The 16,415-nt window shown below is 34.6% G+C and overlaps 1 protein-coding gene across 1 annotated transcript in view; it reads left to right on the forward strand.

Annotated features, from left to right (window-relative positions):
* The window catches only part of MTX2 (metaxin 2), a 67,861-nt gene extending 52,124 nt beyond the window's left edge, over positions 1–15,737 (forward strand). Inside the window, exons 5-10 of the mRNA XM_043487920.1 lie at positions 1,884–1,960; positions 3,601–3,693; positions 4,184–4,222; positions 4,578–4,703; positions 5,782–5,858; positions 14,398–15,737. Coding sequence (XP_043343855.1) covers positions 1,884–1,960; positions 3,601–3,693; positions 4,184–4,222; positions 4,578–4,703; positions 5,782–5,858; positions 14,398–14,572 — 587 coding nt within the window. The 3' untranslated portion in view covers positions 14,573–15,737. The remainder of the gene's footprint in view (positions 1–1,883; positions 1,961–3,600; positions 3,694–4,183; positions 4,223–4,577; positions 4,704–5,781; positions 5,859–14,397) is intronic.
* Positions 15,738–16,415: the final 678 nt, after the last annotated feature.

Raw genomic sequence — 16,415 nt, forward strand, 5'->3', positions numbered from 1 at the left:
CTTTGTTCCAAGAACTCCAAACTGGATATTGGAAATGAGAGATACACTTTGCTCTCAAAATGTACCACCCCAAAATACTCTTCAGTCTGGACATTCGTTCACCAATAGTTTTCATTCTGTAATCATATTATCTCAGAGGACCTGCACTATTTCTAGCAGTATAGTAGTTGTAAAGATTTTATCCCAAGTTAAAAAAAGAGTGTGATCTAATGCTTACGCAGATAAGATTTTTTTTTTCTCTTTTGCAAGATTTATAAAGCCGTAGAAAAAAAGAATGCAGGATTCAGTGTTTTTATATTGGTAAATGGAAATGTCTTCTAAATTCATTTGCTGAGTTGTATTCCAAAAGGCCTGTGTTTCCTTTGTAATGTTATCCTATGGATGCAGATGAAGCTTTTGTTGGTGCAGTGCACCTCATCCATTACCCTCAGGCTGTCTGAGCCAGAGAGGAGTGAATCTATTGAAAAGGACCAAGAAGAAGCCCGGTGTTAGTGTGAACTCTATTTGAACTAGGTCTGACAGAGTTTCATTCTCTAGCATTTGAGGTAGACTTTATTACTATTTGGAGATTGTCATCTCTGATAATTTCACCAGTTATTAGTATTTATAAAATTAAAACATTACTTTTTAATGTGATATTTACTTAGAGAAGCCAGTTTTTCTTTAAATTAAACTAATTTATTTTAATTGGGGGCTAATTACTTTACAATATTGTAGTGGTTTTTGCCATACATTGACATGAATCAGCCATGGATTTACATGTGTTCCCCGTCCTGAACCCCCCTCCCACCTCCCTCCCCATCCCATCCCTCAGGGTCATCCCAGTGTTCCAGCCCTGAGCACCCTGTCTCAAGCATCGAACCTGGACTGGCGATCTGTTTCACATATGATAATATACATGTTTCAATGCTATTCTCTCAAATCATCCCACCCTTGCCTTCTCCTACAGAGTCCAAAAGACTGTTGTTTACATCTGTGTCTCTTTTGCTGTCTCGCATATAGGGTCATCAGTACCATCTTTCTAAATTCCGTATATATGCATTAATATACTGTATTGGTGTTTTTCTTTCTGACTTACTTCACTCTGTATAATAGGCTCCAGTTTCATCCCCCTCATTAGAACTGATTTAAATGTATTCTTTTTAATAGCTGAGTAATATTCCATTGTGTGTATGTATCACAGCTTTCTTATCCATTCGTCTGCCAGTGGACATCTAGGTTGCTTCCATGTCTTGGCTATGGTAAACAGTGGAGAAGCCAGTTTTTATAAGCATACTATTTATTCTTTTTTTCCCACATGTGTTGGGAGCAAACTTTGTATTATAATTCATAAGTTAGCATACCTTCAAAGATTGTTATTCACTTAATTCCTAATATTTTTGAATCAGATACATTTATTAATGCACCATTATGTGCTTAAACAATTGACCTCAATGGTTGTCTGAGATATGAAAGTAGTAGATGTAAAAAAAAAAAGTTTATAAATATTGTTTAAATATAGGTTGATTTATTGTAGTCTGAAGGGAAGGCCTAGTTAAAATTTTAAAAATCTATCAGTCGTGAAACAATGTCCAGGCTTAGCTCATATAATTTAGATAATTAGTATTTACTGCTGCATAGTGATTTGTTAGTGTTAGCTCTGAAAAGGGAATATTATGTTATTATATGCAAGTGAGAGCTCTAGAAATGAATCATTTCTTTTATTTTAAAATTGTTAGAAAATTTTTATAATTTAATATACATGCTTAACTATAATTTTAAAAAGTCATAATGTTACAAAACTCTGTATTAATAAGACATAACCAGGTTTTGTGTTGATTTCCTTTTTAGCACAAACTTTAATTTACTGGTCATGTTCTCACATTGTTTTTCCCCCTCCACAGGTAAAGTACCTTTTATTCATGTAGGAAATCAAGTAGTATCAGAACTTGGTCCAATAGTCCAATTCGTTAAAGCCAAGGTAATAAAAATGATATTAAATGCATTTGATCACAGTTACTCTTTTTTTTTTCACAGTTACTCTTAAATAGGTCATTCATCATCTTTAGTGTGTCGTAGCATTTACATTGATTTTAACCTAGTTTTATAAAATGCTGATATAAACTCCTGGAGAAATATTTCTGGAGAGTAAGTTTTTTTTTTTACTTTCCTAATGTAAATCAATGGCAAAAGAGGCCATTTGATCTTTACAAAATGAGAGATAATTTTCTCACTCATGTTTATGAGAATTTTGGTCACAAATGAAAATGTTGTAAAATATCAGGTTAACTTTTGAGAAGGGAGTTATAGAATGTTTACAAGTTGAATGTACTCCTTTACCCATTATTCAGTTTAGATTTTAACAGTTATCAAAGAACAACCTCCATTAACATTTTGGGGGACATCCATCCAGAAGTTTTTTTGCATATGTAGAAAAGTATAGGTAATACTATTAGTATTATTTTGAAACCTGCCTTTTAAAATCATCAATATGTTTAGAAATTCTTCCATGTTAATGACTATAGATGTGTATTATCCTTTTAAATTGTTGCATAGTATTCTTTTGTATTCAGTTCAGTTCAGTCCCTCAGTTGTGTCTGACTCTTTGCGACCCCATGGACTGTAGCACGCCAGGCCTCCATGTCCATCACCAGCTCCCGGAATCTACTCAAACCCATGTCCATTGAGTTGGTGATGCCATCCAACCATATTACCGTCTGTTGTCCCCTTTTTCTCCCGCCTTCAGTCTTTCCCAGCATCAGGGTCTTTTCCAATGAGTTAGTTTGTCGCATCAGGTGGCCAAAGTATTGGAGTTTCAGCTTCAGCATCAGTCCTTCCAGTGAACACCCAGGACTGATCTCCTTTAAGATGGACTGGTTGGATCTCCTTCCAGTCCAAGGAACTCTCAAGAGTCTTCTCCAACACCACAGTTCCAAAGCGTCTTTTATATTAGAATTTTTTTACTTAATTCTTTATTGATGGACACTTAAGTTGTTGGCAACTTTTTGCTGTTATTGAGTGCTAAGATAAATATTCTTTTATATACACCTTTGTACACTTGTTAAATTATCTCCTTAGCATAAATTCCTAAGAGTGATATTACAGTGTTATAGGGTATACATTTTAAAAATTTTACAACAGATCATCAGATTGAACTAAAGTTTACACTATTTTATATGTCTAGTCATTACTGTAGTGTATTAGAGTTTAAAAATTAGTGTCTGTTTCCCTATCCGTTACTAATAACACTTTAAAAAATCTTTGACCACTTTATAAGTAACACATGTCAATCTTTGGAATTTATTTTATCACTAAGGTTTAGTGTCTTAAAAAAACACAGTTTACTGACCATCCTTATTTTCTTCTTTCGTGAAATAATAAATTTTATCTCTTGAATGATATAGTTTTATAATGACAAGTAAATATTTCTTATTAATATTTTGTAGTCATAGCAAAGTATTATTTTTTCACATAAAATAATTATGTTTTGGGGACATTTTGGAAACTAATCCTTTGGACATTTGCAGTAAGACATTGATGTTGTATTACTTGGTAGTAAGATAACTGAAAGTTTTTGTGTTTAATATGATGCTGTTTAAAATTTTTTTAAATTCCCTCTAGGGCCATTCTCTTAGTGATGGGCTGGATGAAGTTCAAAAAGCAGAAATGAAAGCCTACATGGAATTAGTCAACAATATGCTGTTGACTGCAGAGGTATAATAGAAGATAATAGGCCTTGAAAATAAGCTTTTTCTCTCATAACAGATTATCTTTCTTATGTGTTATTTTTAAGTTACTGAAATAAAGGAAAATAGTCAAGTAAACTCTAGGGCTAGTATGGTTACCCAGATTATTTGATCATTATGTTTGAATAAGTTGCCTGTTTTTTCATTTCTAGTTTTTCCTTTTTGTAAACAGGAGTGATCATTTTATTTTAGTCTTGTGAAGTTTTCCTAAGTAATATCCGTGAAATACTCTAATGGCATATAGAGATATATTTTATGAATAAAAAATATTTTTAAGGTACCATCATTAAGCTTAATAATTCTGTGTAGAACATTAGCCAAGGGAAGAAAAAAACCCTCACATATGTGACTGCTATGATACTGGTTTATAAAAAATTACTCTGGCAAGAAATAACTTACTTTATCCATTTTCTCTTTGATATTCTAAAGTTTTGGTGACTGGTTTTTTTTTTTCCTAGCTGTATCTTCAGTGGTGTGATGATGCTACTGTAGGAGAGGTGAGTGGTTCTGCAGCATTTATCTTAATTAAAATTTAATGAAAAAACACTTTTGCTCAGAATCGTAAGTCCCTGCTCATAAATGAAACATTGTGGTTTGTACCATTAGTGATATAGTTTTTCACTTAACTTTAATTTTGCTTGCACATACATTTTGGGGAAGCTATGTGTTTGATATAACTGGTTGCAAAGTACATAAAAGTTTATATATTTTTAAAGGGAATGGTTTAAAATTTTAATTTTAAGATTGCAAGCTGTGTTTTTGTTTCTCTGCAAGTATATTTCCTTTAGAAATCTATTTGTGAAAGCACTTTATTTTTAGGATTGCAATTTTAACATAATCTTTTTGCTTTAGATCACTCATGCTAGGTATGGATCTCCCTACCCTTGGCCTCTGAATCATATTTTGGCCTATCAGAAACAGTGGGAAGTCAAACGTAAGATGAAAGCTATTGGATGGGGTAACAAGACTCTGGACCAGGTCAGTTCAGGTTGAAGTTGATAAAACCCTCAACTTTAATGCATAAAGAAAAAGAATTTTTAAAATGCATAGTCCTTTAAAAAAAAATCCCAACATAAAAAAAAAATTAACAAACCATTTGTTCTTATTTTCTCTGACATGAAGTAGTTTATTGTTTTGTAAAAATCACACATGCTTATCGTAAGACAAATTATGTAATACAGAAAACTTCAAAAAGGGAATAGAAATTGCTTTGGATCTTACCACCTAGAAATTGCCATTGTTAACTATGTGAAAAACATTCTTCTAGATGTCTCTTAATAACATTTTAAAAAAGTGGGATCATATTATACTCACCACTCTCTAACCTAATTTTTTTTTCCATTCAACAATACATTGTGGGCATTTTTTATGCCAGTAAATATAGATCTGCAGCATCAGGGCTTAAAAACAAAACAAAACTCTGTTAAATGCAGTGCTTAATATTCCCACTTTTCTTTGGTCTTAAATTTACTGAAGTAGCAAAATTATAAAAATATGAGTTTGAGTATCATTAAGCTTATTAATGTCTCTCTTTCAAGGATACCCCTAGTCCTAGCAAGCCAACCATTGATTTGTGCCACTGGCCATGAGGAGGATTGGGTAATTGAAAGGAACAGTGTAAATAAAATCTGTTTTCCACTAGTGGAAAACAATTCAAATGCTTTCTATTCATGGTAGATCAGTAGAGTCATCTTTATGAAGCAGATATTTTAATACATGTGAAATCATTTGATTATATGGATTCAGGAAAACTTTTATAGTGAGTAGAGTTTTTTTTTGGGGGGGGAGTAGAGTTTTGAGATAAAAACCTTCTTGATCATAATCCTTATGAGTAACTTAAATGTACTTGCATTTAAAGGAAATTTGTTCTTAAATTTTCCTATTTCTTATATAGAAAGTATTACTTATGCTCTCTATGTGGTCTCTTGTCTGATTTAAATATACTATAAAAGGTTACCTAAATTTATTATAAGCTATGTTACAAATGAAGTTTTAGACACATTTTTTTTGCTTGCTAATGTAAATATTTTTCTTTGGGGTCTGTTGTTTGTGTTAGGTCTTAGAAGATGTAGACCAGTGCTGTCAAGCTCTTTCTCAAAGACTGGGAACACAACCATATTTCTTCAATAAGCAGTAAGGATTTTATTCTTTTTAGTTAGTTTCTTTTCTGTATTGTTATTTTATCATATATATAATATCATTTTGTCATAGAGGAATTGTTTTATCAATAAATATTTATGAAAACAGTTACATTAAAATTTATTTTTGCATTCATTAAACATTTAACTTCTTGAGTATCAGGCACAGCACTAGCTTCTGGGAGACTAAGATTTTTAAACTGTGGTGCTAGCCATTAAGAATTTTCTTCTGAAGGCAGACGTGTAAACCCGTCATTATAGTATGATATAGAGGTTCTACTAGAAATACGTCAAGGTGCTTTGTATGGAACTATGACATCTTAAAATTCTGAGCTTGCAAAGTACTATTAAAACATGTAGTGTAGCCATTGTATGTATAGGATAATTCCCTGAGGACTAGAAAAGTGAATAAAACTAAACAGTATACTGTTGGATGGACAAGCACTATTAGAAATTTTTTCTTTTTTAAATTTAATGAAAATATTGTAAAGCATAGAAATGATTGTTAAGGATATAGATTCAAAATATGTATGTATATATGTGAATTGAGTATTTCATGTTTCATTAAGATAGAATTTTTTGTAATTTGGAAAATAATATCTAATGTAGGCAAAGAATGAATTTTTCCTTTTTTTTTTTTAAGTTACTATTTTACTATATCAGAATCAATTATCCTGTGATCTAGTTTAAGATTGGTTTAAATAAGCATTTTAACCTCAGTGGTTTGCTTGGAATCAAATCTTTTTTTAGCTTTAATAAAAATCCCTTGACTTTTAGATTGATAATTTTTAAAAAGATTTATTTGCTATTATTTATTATATCTTCATAGGCATTCATCTGTAGCTATATCAAACATCTTTTGGTAGAGATATTAATATTTGTAGCAAAAATGACGATGATGATAGCCAGGAAATATTTAAGTTATATTAATGTATATGCTATACAATTGATATTCAAATAAAATTGGAGTCTGTTGATCTTTGAAGCAGATAATGTCATAGAGTTCAAACCATGAAATCCTGGTAGGTGAAGCTTCTATAGCTATATGTTCTTATTTCTAGTGATGTTTGCTATACTGATTCTAGTTGTTTAGTCTCTAATACAAAAGAAATATATCAAAATGTTACTATTATGTAGTTCCTTTTCTTTCTGATACAGGAATTCATAGGAGCTGAAAAGCTCAAAAAAGGTATAGTTTATTAATCCACCTTGAACATCTGGAAGTTCACGGTTCACGTACTGTTGAAGCCTGGCTTGGAGAATTTTGAGCATTACTTTACTACCGTGTAATTATTTTTAAACTTGTAATTGAAAATTCAAAGTTTAGAATAGGTGCAAAAATAAGGTTTGTAACTGAGAAACTGTTTAACTGGTATTAAGATGTAGGTTTTTGAAATAATTTTATCTTATATGAGAGTTAAACATTTTTATTTTTGAAGTATAGAACACATTTAATTTTAATTTTACCCACTTGTTTAGTAATACTAAAATTTATTTCCCTGTGAATCTTCTGCTTACCCTCTAAAATTAGAATCAGCTTTTCTTCTAACTTACTTACTGGACATGTTGAGAGGCCTCATGAAAGAAACTCAGTCACTCTTGAGAAGAAAGGGAAAGAGTTGAGGGAGATGTTGTGAGAATTTGTTGTTGCCGTTTAGTGCTAAGTCGTATCTGACTCTTTGCGACCCCATGGACTGTAGCCCATCAGGCTCCTCTGGTTCATGGGATTCTCCAGGCAACAATACTGGAGCGGGTGGCCATTTCCTTTTCCAGGGGATCCTCCTGACCCAGGGATTGAACCTGCGTCTCATGCACTGCAGGCAGATTCTTTACCAAGGAGCTACCAGGGAAGCTCTGCCGCAAGAATAGTAGTTGGGAAAAGGAGACAAAGAAGCTCAATGGTGGAAAGGAAAAAGGAAGGTGAATTTGAAAACAAATTAGAAATAATACAAAGTAGATACTAATGATTGTTGGCCTTTTTATCCTTCATGATACACAGTGTTGGTGTGTGCTTTATCGCTCAGTCATGTCTGACTCTTTGCTCCTTTGTCCATGGCGATTCTCCAAGCAAGAAAACTGGAATGGGTTGCCATGCCCTCCTCCAGGGGATCTTCCCAACCCAGAGATTGAACCCAGGTCTCCTGCATTGCAGGCAGATTCTTTACCATCTGAGCCACCAGGGAAACTCATATTTCTAAAATGAAAGTCAAATAAAATCTGTGCTATCTGTTGTATACACATGACCTTGCTGATGTGATGCCTGTTAAGCCACCTATACAAAGACTGGATCATTTGTTCCCTTTGACCTGGTGGGTGGATTTGAAATAAAAACCTGAAAGTTTTCTTAAAGTGGTATTTTCCTGTTACTTTTTAATAAAGAGGAAGAAGTAGAAAAAAAACAGTTTTTATAAATGTAATCAGGATAGTAAGAGTTATACTACTCTAAAGCATTTATGAGCTCCTTGCAGGTCTTAAGTGTTTTCCAAACAAAATCTGTTAGAGGAAACTTAGTAAATGTTGGTTAAAACTAGATTAAATTGAATGAGAAATTGAAAAAGAGTTAGATTTGAAAAAGAAAAAAATACTGCTGTTAACCATTAAGTAAATAGTAAAATTTGAAAATTATACCTTCATATATAGATTAGAAATGCAAAAATTATACTTGTGAACCTTAAGAAAAATTTCAGGGGGGAGTAGGATTTCATTGAGGTTTTTTAAATTAAGAAATCACCAGTTAGGAAAATTAAGTAGAAATTGCTCAAAAATACCCACAGGTAAAATACCCAAAGCATAATATAGCAAAGTTAATGGCAAGAAGCTTGATTTACAAATTTGAGTGATAGTCCTAAAGATCAGTGATCGATATAAAGAAAGGATATGTAAATTATTTCTGTTAGTATGAAGAAATGACAAGTTAATAGTATAACAGGAAAGAAAAATAAGGGAACACTCAGACAAAATTAATGTTTTTGGAAAGAAAAATTAGAGAACACTCAAGACAAAATTAATGTTTTGGAAACTAGACTATGAAAGGTATCAAAAAGAAAGAAATGTGGAACTATAACAATTGAAGAAAATGAAAAGGATGAGTGCAAAAATTTTTAATGGAAAGGTTAGGAAAACATTCATATTTTATGGTACTGTTTTTATTTTTATATGCAAATGAAAGACTAGTAGGTAACTGATGGATGTTAGCTGAACCTATTAATAGCAATTTTATAATATATGTAAGTCAAGCTATCATGCTGAACTTATACAGTGATGTATGTTAATTATTTTTCAGTAAAACTGGGAAAAAAGAGAATAGTGGATAACCAACAGAGAAGTAGAAAGAATGATAATGCAGGATGAGAAGGCAACATTATGAAAGATGTTAAATGTCTTAGGAGGGGAGTTGCTGTTTATATCCAAATTACAATCCACAAACTACAGAAATTACACAAACTACAGTGGGCAGAAGGGTGGAAATGTTATGTTTTCTCTCCATATTATATAGAAAGGGTAATTAAAGCTGGAGGTACATGAAATCTTGGCTTGATTACATGATTCAGTAGAAATACTGGATGTCTCATAGGAATTGCAAACATTTTTCTGAGTTTACTGTTTTTTTTTAAAAAGTCAAGTTTGTGGTATAATTTACAAAAAGTAAAATTGGCACTTTTATGTGTATATAGTTTTGTGAGTTACAGCAGTGGTATATAGTTGTGTCCCACTACCACGGTGTACTCTTTATTTATTTTTAACAATATCAATATTTCAGTATACAGTCATTAAAAGAAAAGAGAAATAGAAACAATAGAGAAGAGTAACAGCACATACACAGTGTACTTTTTAAAAAGAGAATTGTGGGAATTGATAACATATATGTCAGAGTCAGCTAATGTAAGTAGTTGCTGAAGGATTGCAAAAAATACGCATTGGAAGTTATGCGTGTATTTTGATTTAGTGTAGTTTATCCTACTTCCTGTTAGGTGTTCTAAAAGTAATTGGTCATGAAGTTGCGGTCTTTAGGTAACATCAGATCAATTTTTATACGCTTGTTACCTGTATATAATTCAGCACCTTTTGAGTTATATAGATTACTTTTGCAGCAGATAACATTTTAACCACTTCAGGGGTACTACTAGACCACTCTGTTTAAACATACCTTCATACCCAAGCTCATTCAGAGCCTTCATTTATTGAGAAAAGGTGCCCTACTACTAGAAGTTGCATCGCAGAATATATTCACCTCTTTTAGGCTCTAGTACAAGAAACAGAGGGTGGTTAATCCTAAGTAAAGATTAGAAAAAAAATCCTAAATTGATAAGATACACATTTTAAGAAATATGCTTAGGGATTTGGAAGGATTAGTGTTCGTATTACTTCTCATAGAGTGCCTCAGCTCTACGTTATCTACCTTCTGCATCTTTGGTTTTTTTCAGGTGTTCATTTGTTATTAATTCTTAATCTGTGATGCTAGGATCATAGTGCTATTAAGTCCCAGGACACTTGTGATTTCTTTTAAACTATCCTGTTGACTACCTTCTTAAACATGGCCATAAATTGCACATTTGACTTTGATTAATAGTTCATGAATGTGTCAAAAGAGGGAAGGCTTTGGAAGACTGTGAATAACTACTATTGGAAAATTAAATATTCTATCTAGCTTAGGATGCTTTTTGTTTCATTATTCATTTAGCATATAACCATTCAGTTCCTTAGATTCCTTGCTAAGAACTGGGATTATAAAGATGTATGCTTTGTTACCTTTAGAGAACTTAGGGAATAAGAGAAAAACATTAAGTAGTTATAATATGGTATGAAAAGTACTTCACCTTTTTATTGTTTCATTTAAACACATACTTATTGAGAACTTACTTTGGGCCAGGCGTTGTTCTAGGTAATGGGGACATAATAGGAAACAAGTAGACAATGTCCTGGTGGAAGGAGACAGACAATTAAAAACAAATATGAGAAAGTTTTAAGTGCCATATGGAGAATTAAAATAGGATCACATCACAGTAAGTGACTATATGCCCAATTTAGTTTGCATGGTCAGGGGAGACTTTCAGATGTGACATTTAAGCTGTATTCTGAAAAACAAGGAGGAACCAGCAATGTGAAGTCAAGGGAAGGGTGTTCCAGCAGCAGGAATAGTTGGGTCAAGTCCCTGAGATTGGCTAGTTTATGTTCAGATGAAAGAAACAAAGCCATTTATGGTTGTGTGTTGAAAATGGTGTGGCTCAGACTGTAAAGAGTCTGCCTGCAGTGCAGGAGACCTGGGTTCAATCCCCGGGTTTGGAAGATCCTCTGGAGAAGGAAATGGCAACCCACTCCAGTACTCTTGCCTGGAAAATCCCAAGGATGGAGGAGCCTGGCAGGTACAGTCCATGGATTCACAAAGAGTCAGACACGACTGAGCGACTTCACTTTCACTTTCACAGCTGCAGAGGTGAGCCAGAGCCAGATCATCTGAGACTTGTATGCTTTGGGTAAGGAGTTTGGCATGATAGTGTAAGTAGAGTGGAAATTCATTGGAATGTTTTATGCTTGGGGTGGTATGAGCTGGTGATGTTTTTTTAAAAAGTAGCAGAGCAGTTAAGTAGAAGCAGGGAGATAGGGTAGGAGGGTAGTACAGTTGTCTTGGTGAGATGATGGTGGTTCAGATGAGGAGATAATAATAGATAAGTGGTGGTATTCAGGATGTATTTTGGTGGTTATGTCTCACCTGGCTTGCTAATAGATGTGAGAGGATAAGAGAAGACTCAAGGGGAACTCAGATTTTTGGCTTGAACAGGTGGTGCATATAGGTGCATATAGACTTTAATTTTAAGAAGATGAGGAGACAAGCTGATTTGAGATCATTATTGAACATTCATGTGGAGATGTTTGAATGTATTATTCTGGACTTCAGGGGAGAGACTCAATCTGGAGATAAATATTTAGGAATTAGTGACATGAAGACATATAAAGCCATGCAGCTACAAGAGGTCATTCATGAGTGGCGATCAAGGTTACATAGCTAGTAAGTTAGTGGCAGAATTAGGATTTGACAAAACCCCGTTGTGGAGAGAAATATCAATAACCTCAAACATGCAGATGCCATAACCCTTAACGGCAGAAAGCGAAGAACTAAAGAGCTTCCTGATGAAAGTGAAAGAGGAGAGTGAAGAAGTTGGCTTAAAACTCAGCATTCAGAAAACTAAGATCATGGCATCTGGTCCCATCACTTCATGGTCAATAGATGGGAAAACAGTGGAAACAGTGATAGACTTTATTTTTTTGGGCCCCAAAATCACTGCAGATGGTGACTGCAACCATGAAATTAAAAGACGCTTGCTCCTTGGAAGAAAAGTTATGACCAACCTAGACAGCATATTAAAAAGCAGAGATGTTACTTTGCCAACAAAGGTCCGTCTAGTCAAAGCTACGGTTTTTCCAGTAGTCATGTATGGGTGTGAGAGTTGGTCTATAAAGAAGGCTGAGCACCAAAGAATTGATGCTTTTGAACTGTGGTGTTGGAGAAGACTCTTGAGAGTCCCTTGGACAGCAAGGAGATCCAACCAGTCCATCCTAAAGGAGATCAGTTCTGAATATTCACTCGGAAGACATGCTGAAATTGAAACTCCAATATTTTGGCCACCTGATGAGAAGAACTGACTCATTTGAAAAGACCCTGATGCTGGGAAAGATCGAAAAGATCGAAGGCGGGAGGAGAAGGGGATGACAGAGGATGAGATGGTTGGTTGGGATCACCGACTCAATGGACATGAGTTTGAGTAAACTCTGGGAGATGGTGATGGACAGGGAGGCCTGGCGTGCTGCAGTCCATGTGGTCACAAAGAGTTGGACCTGACTGAGTGACTGAACTGAACTGAAAAGGTCTATTTTGCCAAACCAGGTTACTGCAACATATTTTTACATTTCAGGTGGATTAACATATTTTCTCTATAATTTAGGACTACCACTGTAGGATTGACAGCAATAATTACTGATGGCGTATAATGATGTGTTTTCTCCTTTTAGTAATACCATGCTGTGCTTAATCACTCACTTGTGTTCAACTCTGTGCAGCCCCATGGACTGTAGCCCTCCAGGCTCCTCTGTCCATGGGGATTCTCCAGGCAAGAATACTGGAGTGGGTTGACACGCCCTCCTCCAGGGAATCTTCCCGATCCAGGGATTGAACCCATGTCTCCCCCATTGCAGGCGGATTCTTTACCATCTGAGCCACCAGGGAAGCCCAATATTGTGCTAATGCAGTATATTGAGAGGGTTCAGGGTGCTGACCCTCTGCTACAGTTGAAAATCCATGTATAACTTTAGAGTCAGACCTCTGTGTCTGTGGCTCCGCATCTGCAAACAGATTCGGTCAACCATGGATTGTGTAGTAATGTAGTATCTATTTATTGAAAAAAAAACTTGGCATGTAACTGGACCTTAACAACAATTCCAGCCAGCCTTGTTCACAGGTCTACTGTAATTATTTTAATATAATGTAAATTTGTGATATCCCATATATAGACCATTGGTAGCAAGGTAGATAAATTTCATCTTTTTGTTAGGGATATTTAATTAAAGGGGAAAATTTTTTGTTGAAGCCATTTTTGTATATCCTCCAGAAAGCTAAGTTTACTTTAAAAAGGGTAAGTAAACTTGCTTTCTTACTTTTATATCTTTAGCGTCTGGCACAGTTACTGGCTCATTGGAGACCTGTTGTATATTTAGTGAATAACTTAATAAAATTAATGTGATTATTTACACTAATATTATTTTAACACATTTAAATGATACTACTATTTAAGAAGGGCTTCCCTGATAGCTCAGTTGGTAAAGAATCCACCTGCAATGTGGGAGACCCCAGTTTGATTCCTGGGTCAGGAAGATCCACTGGAAAAGGGATAGGCTACCCACTCCATTATTCTTGGGTTTCCCTTGTGGCTCAGCTCGTAACGAACCCCCTGCAGTGTGGGAGACCTGGATTTGATCCCTGGGTTGGGAAGATCCCCTGGAGAAGGGAAAGGCTACCCACTCCAGTATCCTGGCCTAGAGAATTCCATGGACTGTATAGTCTATGGAGTTGTAAAGAGTCGAACAGACTGAGTGACTTTGGGCTTCCCTGGTGGCTCAGACAGTAAAGAATTTTCCCATAATATGGGAGATCCGGGTTCAATCGCTGGGTTGGGAAGATCTCCTGGAGAAGGGAATGGCAACCCACTCCAGTGTTCTTGCCTGGAGAATGTCACGGACAGAGGAGTCTGGTGGGCTACAGTCCACGGGGTCGCAAAGAGTCGGACACGACTGAGCAACTAACACACACACTATTTAAGAAAGCAAGTCACATAACCAGCACATCATAGTTCAGAAGTTTTCATATTTTTTAATAGAAACTCCAGTAAAATAGAATAAATTCTATCAGGTTGGGGTAGGATTTATTTCTTAAGTTTTTTCTTTTAGATATAATAATAAAGTGTTTATTTAAAAAGTAGTGTATATTCTACCTTGTAAGTTAAACCCTGTTCATGTTGCTCTCATTTCTGCTTTTGTCTTAGGCCTACTGAACTAGATGCACTGGTATTTGGCCATCTGTACACTATTCTTACTACACAAATGACCAATGATGAACTTTCTGAGAAGGTGAAAAACTACAGCAACCTCCTTGCTTTCTGTAGAAGAATTGAACAACACTATTTTGGCAAAGGCAGCTCATCTATCAGATTGTCTTAGAGTTATGTGTCAATTTAGTTATTATTAAAAAATTTAAACTTTTGAAATATGTGTTACTTGAATGATGTAATAGATAATAGTATGAGAATTCAAAGCCCAAAATACTGCTTTTCAAAACCTCAGAACAGATTATGTAATGTATCATATACATGTCCTTTATACTATTACTTGTGTATACATTAAAATAATTTTAAATGATTTCATTTGATATGTTGTACCCCATATCTTTGAAAATTTTGTTTTTTTGACACTTGTATGCATATAAAAATGAAGCTCAAGCAACTATATGGCTGGTGTATTTATTAATACTTTCCATCTTTCTGAAAGCTGTTCTTTGAGCTTTATACGTGTAATAAACAGTGTCTTTTCTAAGGCAGTAATTTGTGTTCCATACTCCCAAGATTACTAGATACATGATGAACCTGGTCATGGGAAATACGTTCTTAACAGTGTACTTAGAAAATGCAAATGATTACAAAGCATTTAAGTCCTGGAACAGATTTAAGAACATTTTTCTTACGTCAACTTTATTGAACTTAAAAACATTTTTTCACAGGAGCTATGCTTTACATTTGATAAAAAGATAGTTTCAAGAACTTAACTTTTTTTAAACTTCTTTTGGAATAGAATATTTTAATATTGCTGTTTTATTCCTTTTGTGGGGAAGTTGAGGCTTTCATGCAGGCTTAGATGGTAAAGAGTCTACCTGCAATGCAGGAGACCCAGATTTGATCCCTGGGTCAGGAAGATCCCCTGCAGTAGGAGTGGCAACCCACTTCTTTATTCTTGTCTGGAGAATTCCATGAACAGCGGGGCCTGGTGGCTACAGTCCATGTGGTCGGAAACAGTTGGACACAACTGAGAGACTAACACTTTCTTTACACTTTTGTTTTCTGAGGATAGTTTTCACAGAACTATTTATTTATACCTAGACACTAGAGTTATATGCTGTATTTCTTTCAGTTTTTTAAATATTTTATGTAAAACCAGGGATGCTATAAGAGTCAGATGTAAAAATCATTTCATAAAATTGTCTAGAATAGTAGTACTTTTATGTTTATTTATGTACCAGACATTTTAACTCATTTAATCCTTACAAAAACCATGAAGGTTGTTATCCCCAGTTCACACAAGAGGAAATGGAGACACAAAAAGTTAGTAAGTGGTAGAATTGGAATTCAAACCCAGGCGGTCTTGGCGTCTGTTTGGATTTTTTAAAGAACACTATAATTTTTTTTTTAAGATGATAGATTTATACCTTTTAAGGAATGTATTAGGTTCTCCTTAACCCAAGTCCCATGTAAACATTGGGTTCTCCCTTTTGACTGTAGTGCTATTTATTAAAGCTTTCCTGAACTAATTTTGTAATTTGTATTATTATTTAAAAAAATTCCAATTTACGTGTGCTTTTGTACAATTTTTATGACAGGTTTTTTGGCTCTGTATTTTTATATGATTTTTTTTATACTGGATAATATTCTCTTCTTTTAATAATACCATTATTAAAGGAAATTAATACACTCTTGTAAATGCTGCTGTTCTCTCCAAGGAACCATAAGGGACAGTTTCTAAGGTTCCTGCCATGCCCCCCATTTTTTGTTTTCTTTTTCCTTTTTTCTGGTGAACTTCCTGTGAGGTCCTTGGAGAAAATCCTGTGAGTAAATGTGAATTCCTCTTGGTTTGTGGCCTCCAAGGTTTTGATGGTCTCCTGTTAGCTCACACTCCGCCTTTAGTCATTAAAGTATTAGCTGAGTTCTCACTATTGTCCAGTACTGTCTTTTTCAGGTAAACAGCTGCTCATGTCCCTTCTCTCCTTAGATTTGGGTTAGTTGGCCCTGTAACC

This window comes from Cervus canadensis, chromosome 15, assembly GCF_019320065.1.
Source record: "Cervus canadensis isolate Bull #8, Minnesota chromosome 15, ASM1932006v1, whole genome shotgun sequence".
Taxonomy (NCBI): Eukaryota; Metazoa; Chordata; class Mammalia; order Artiodactyla; family Cervidae; genus Cervus; species Cervus canadensis.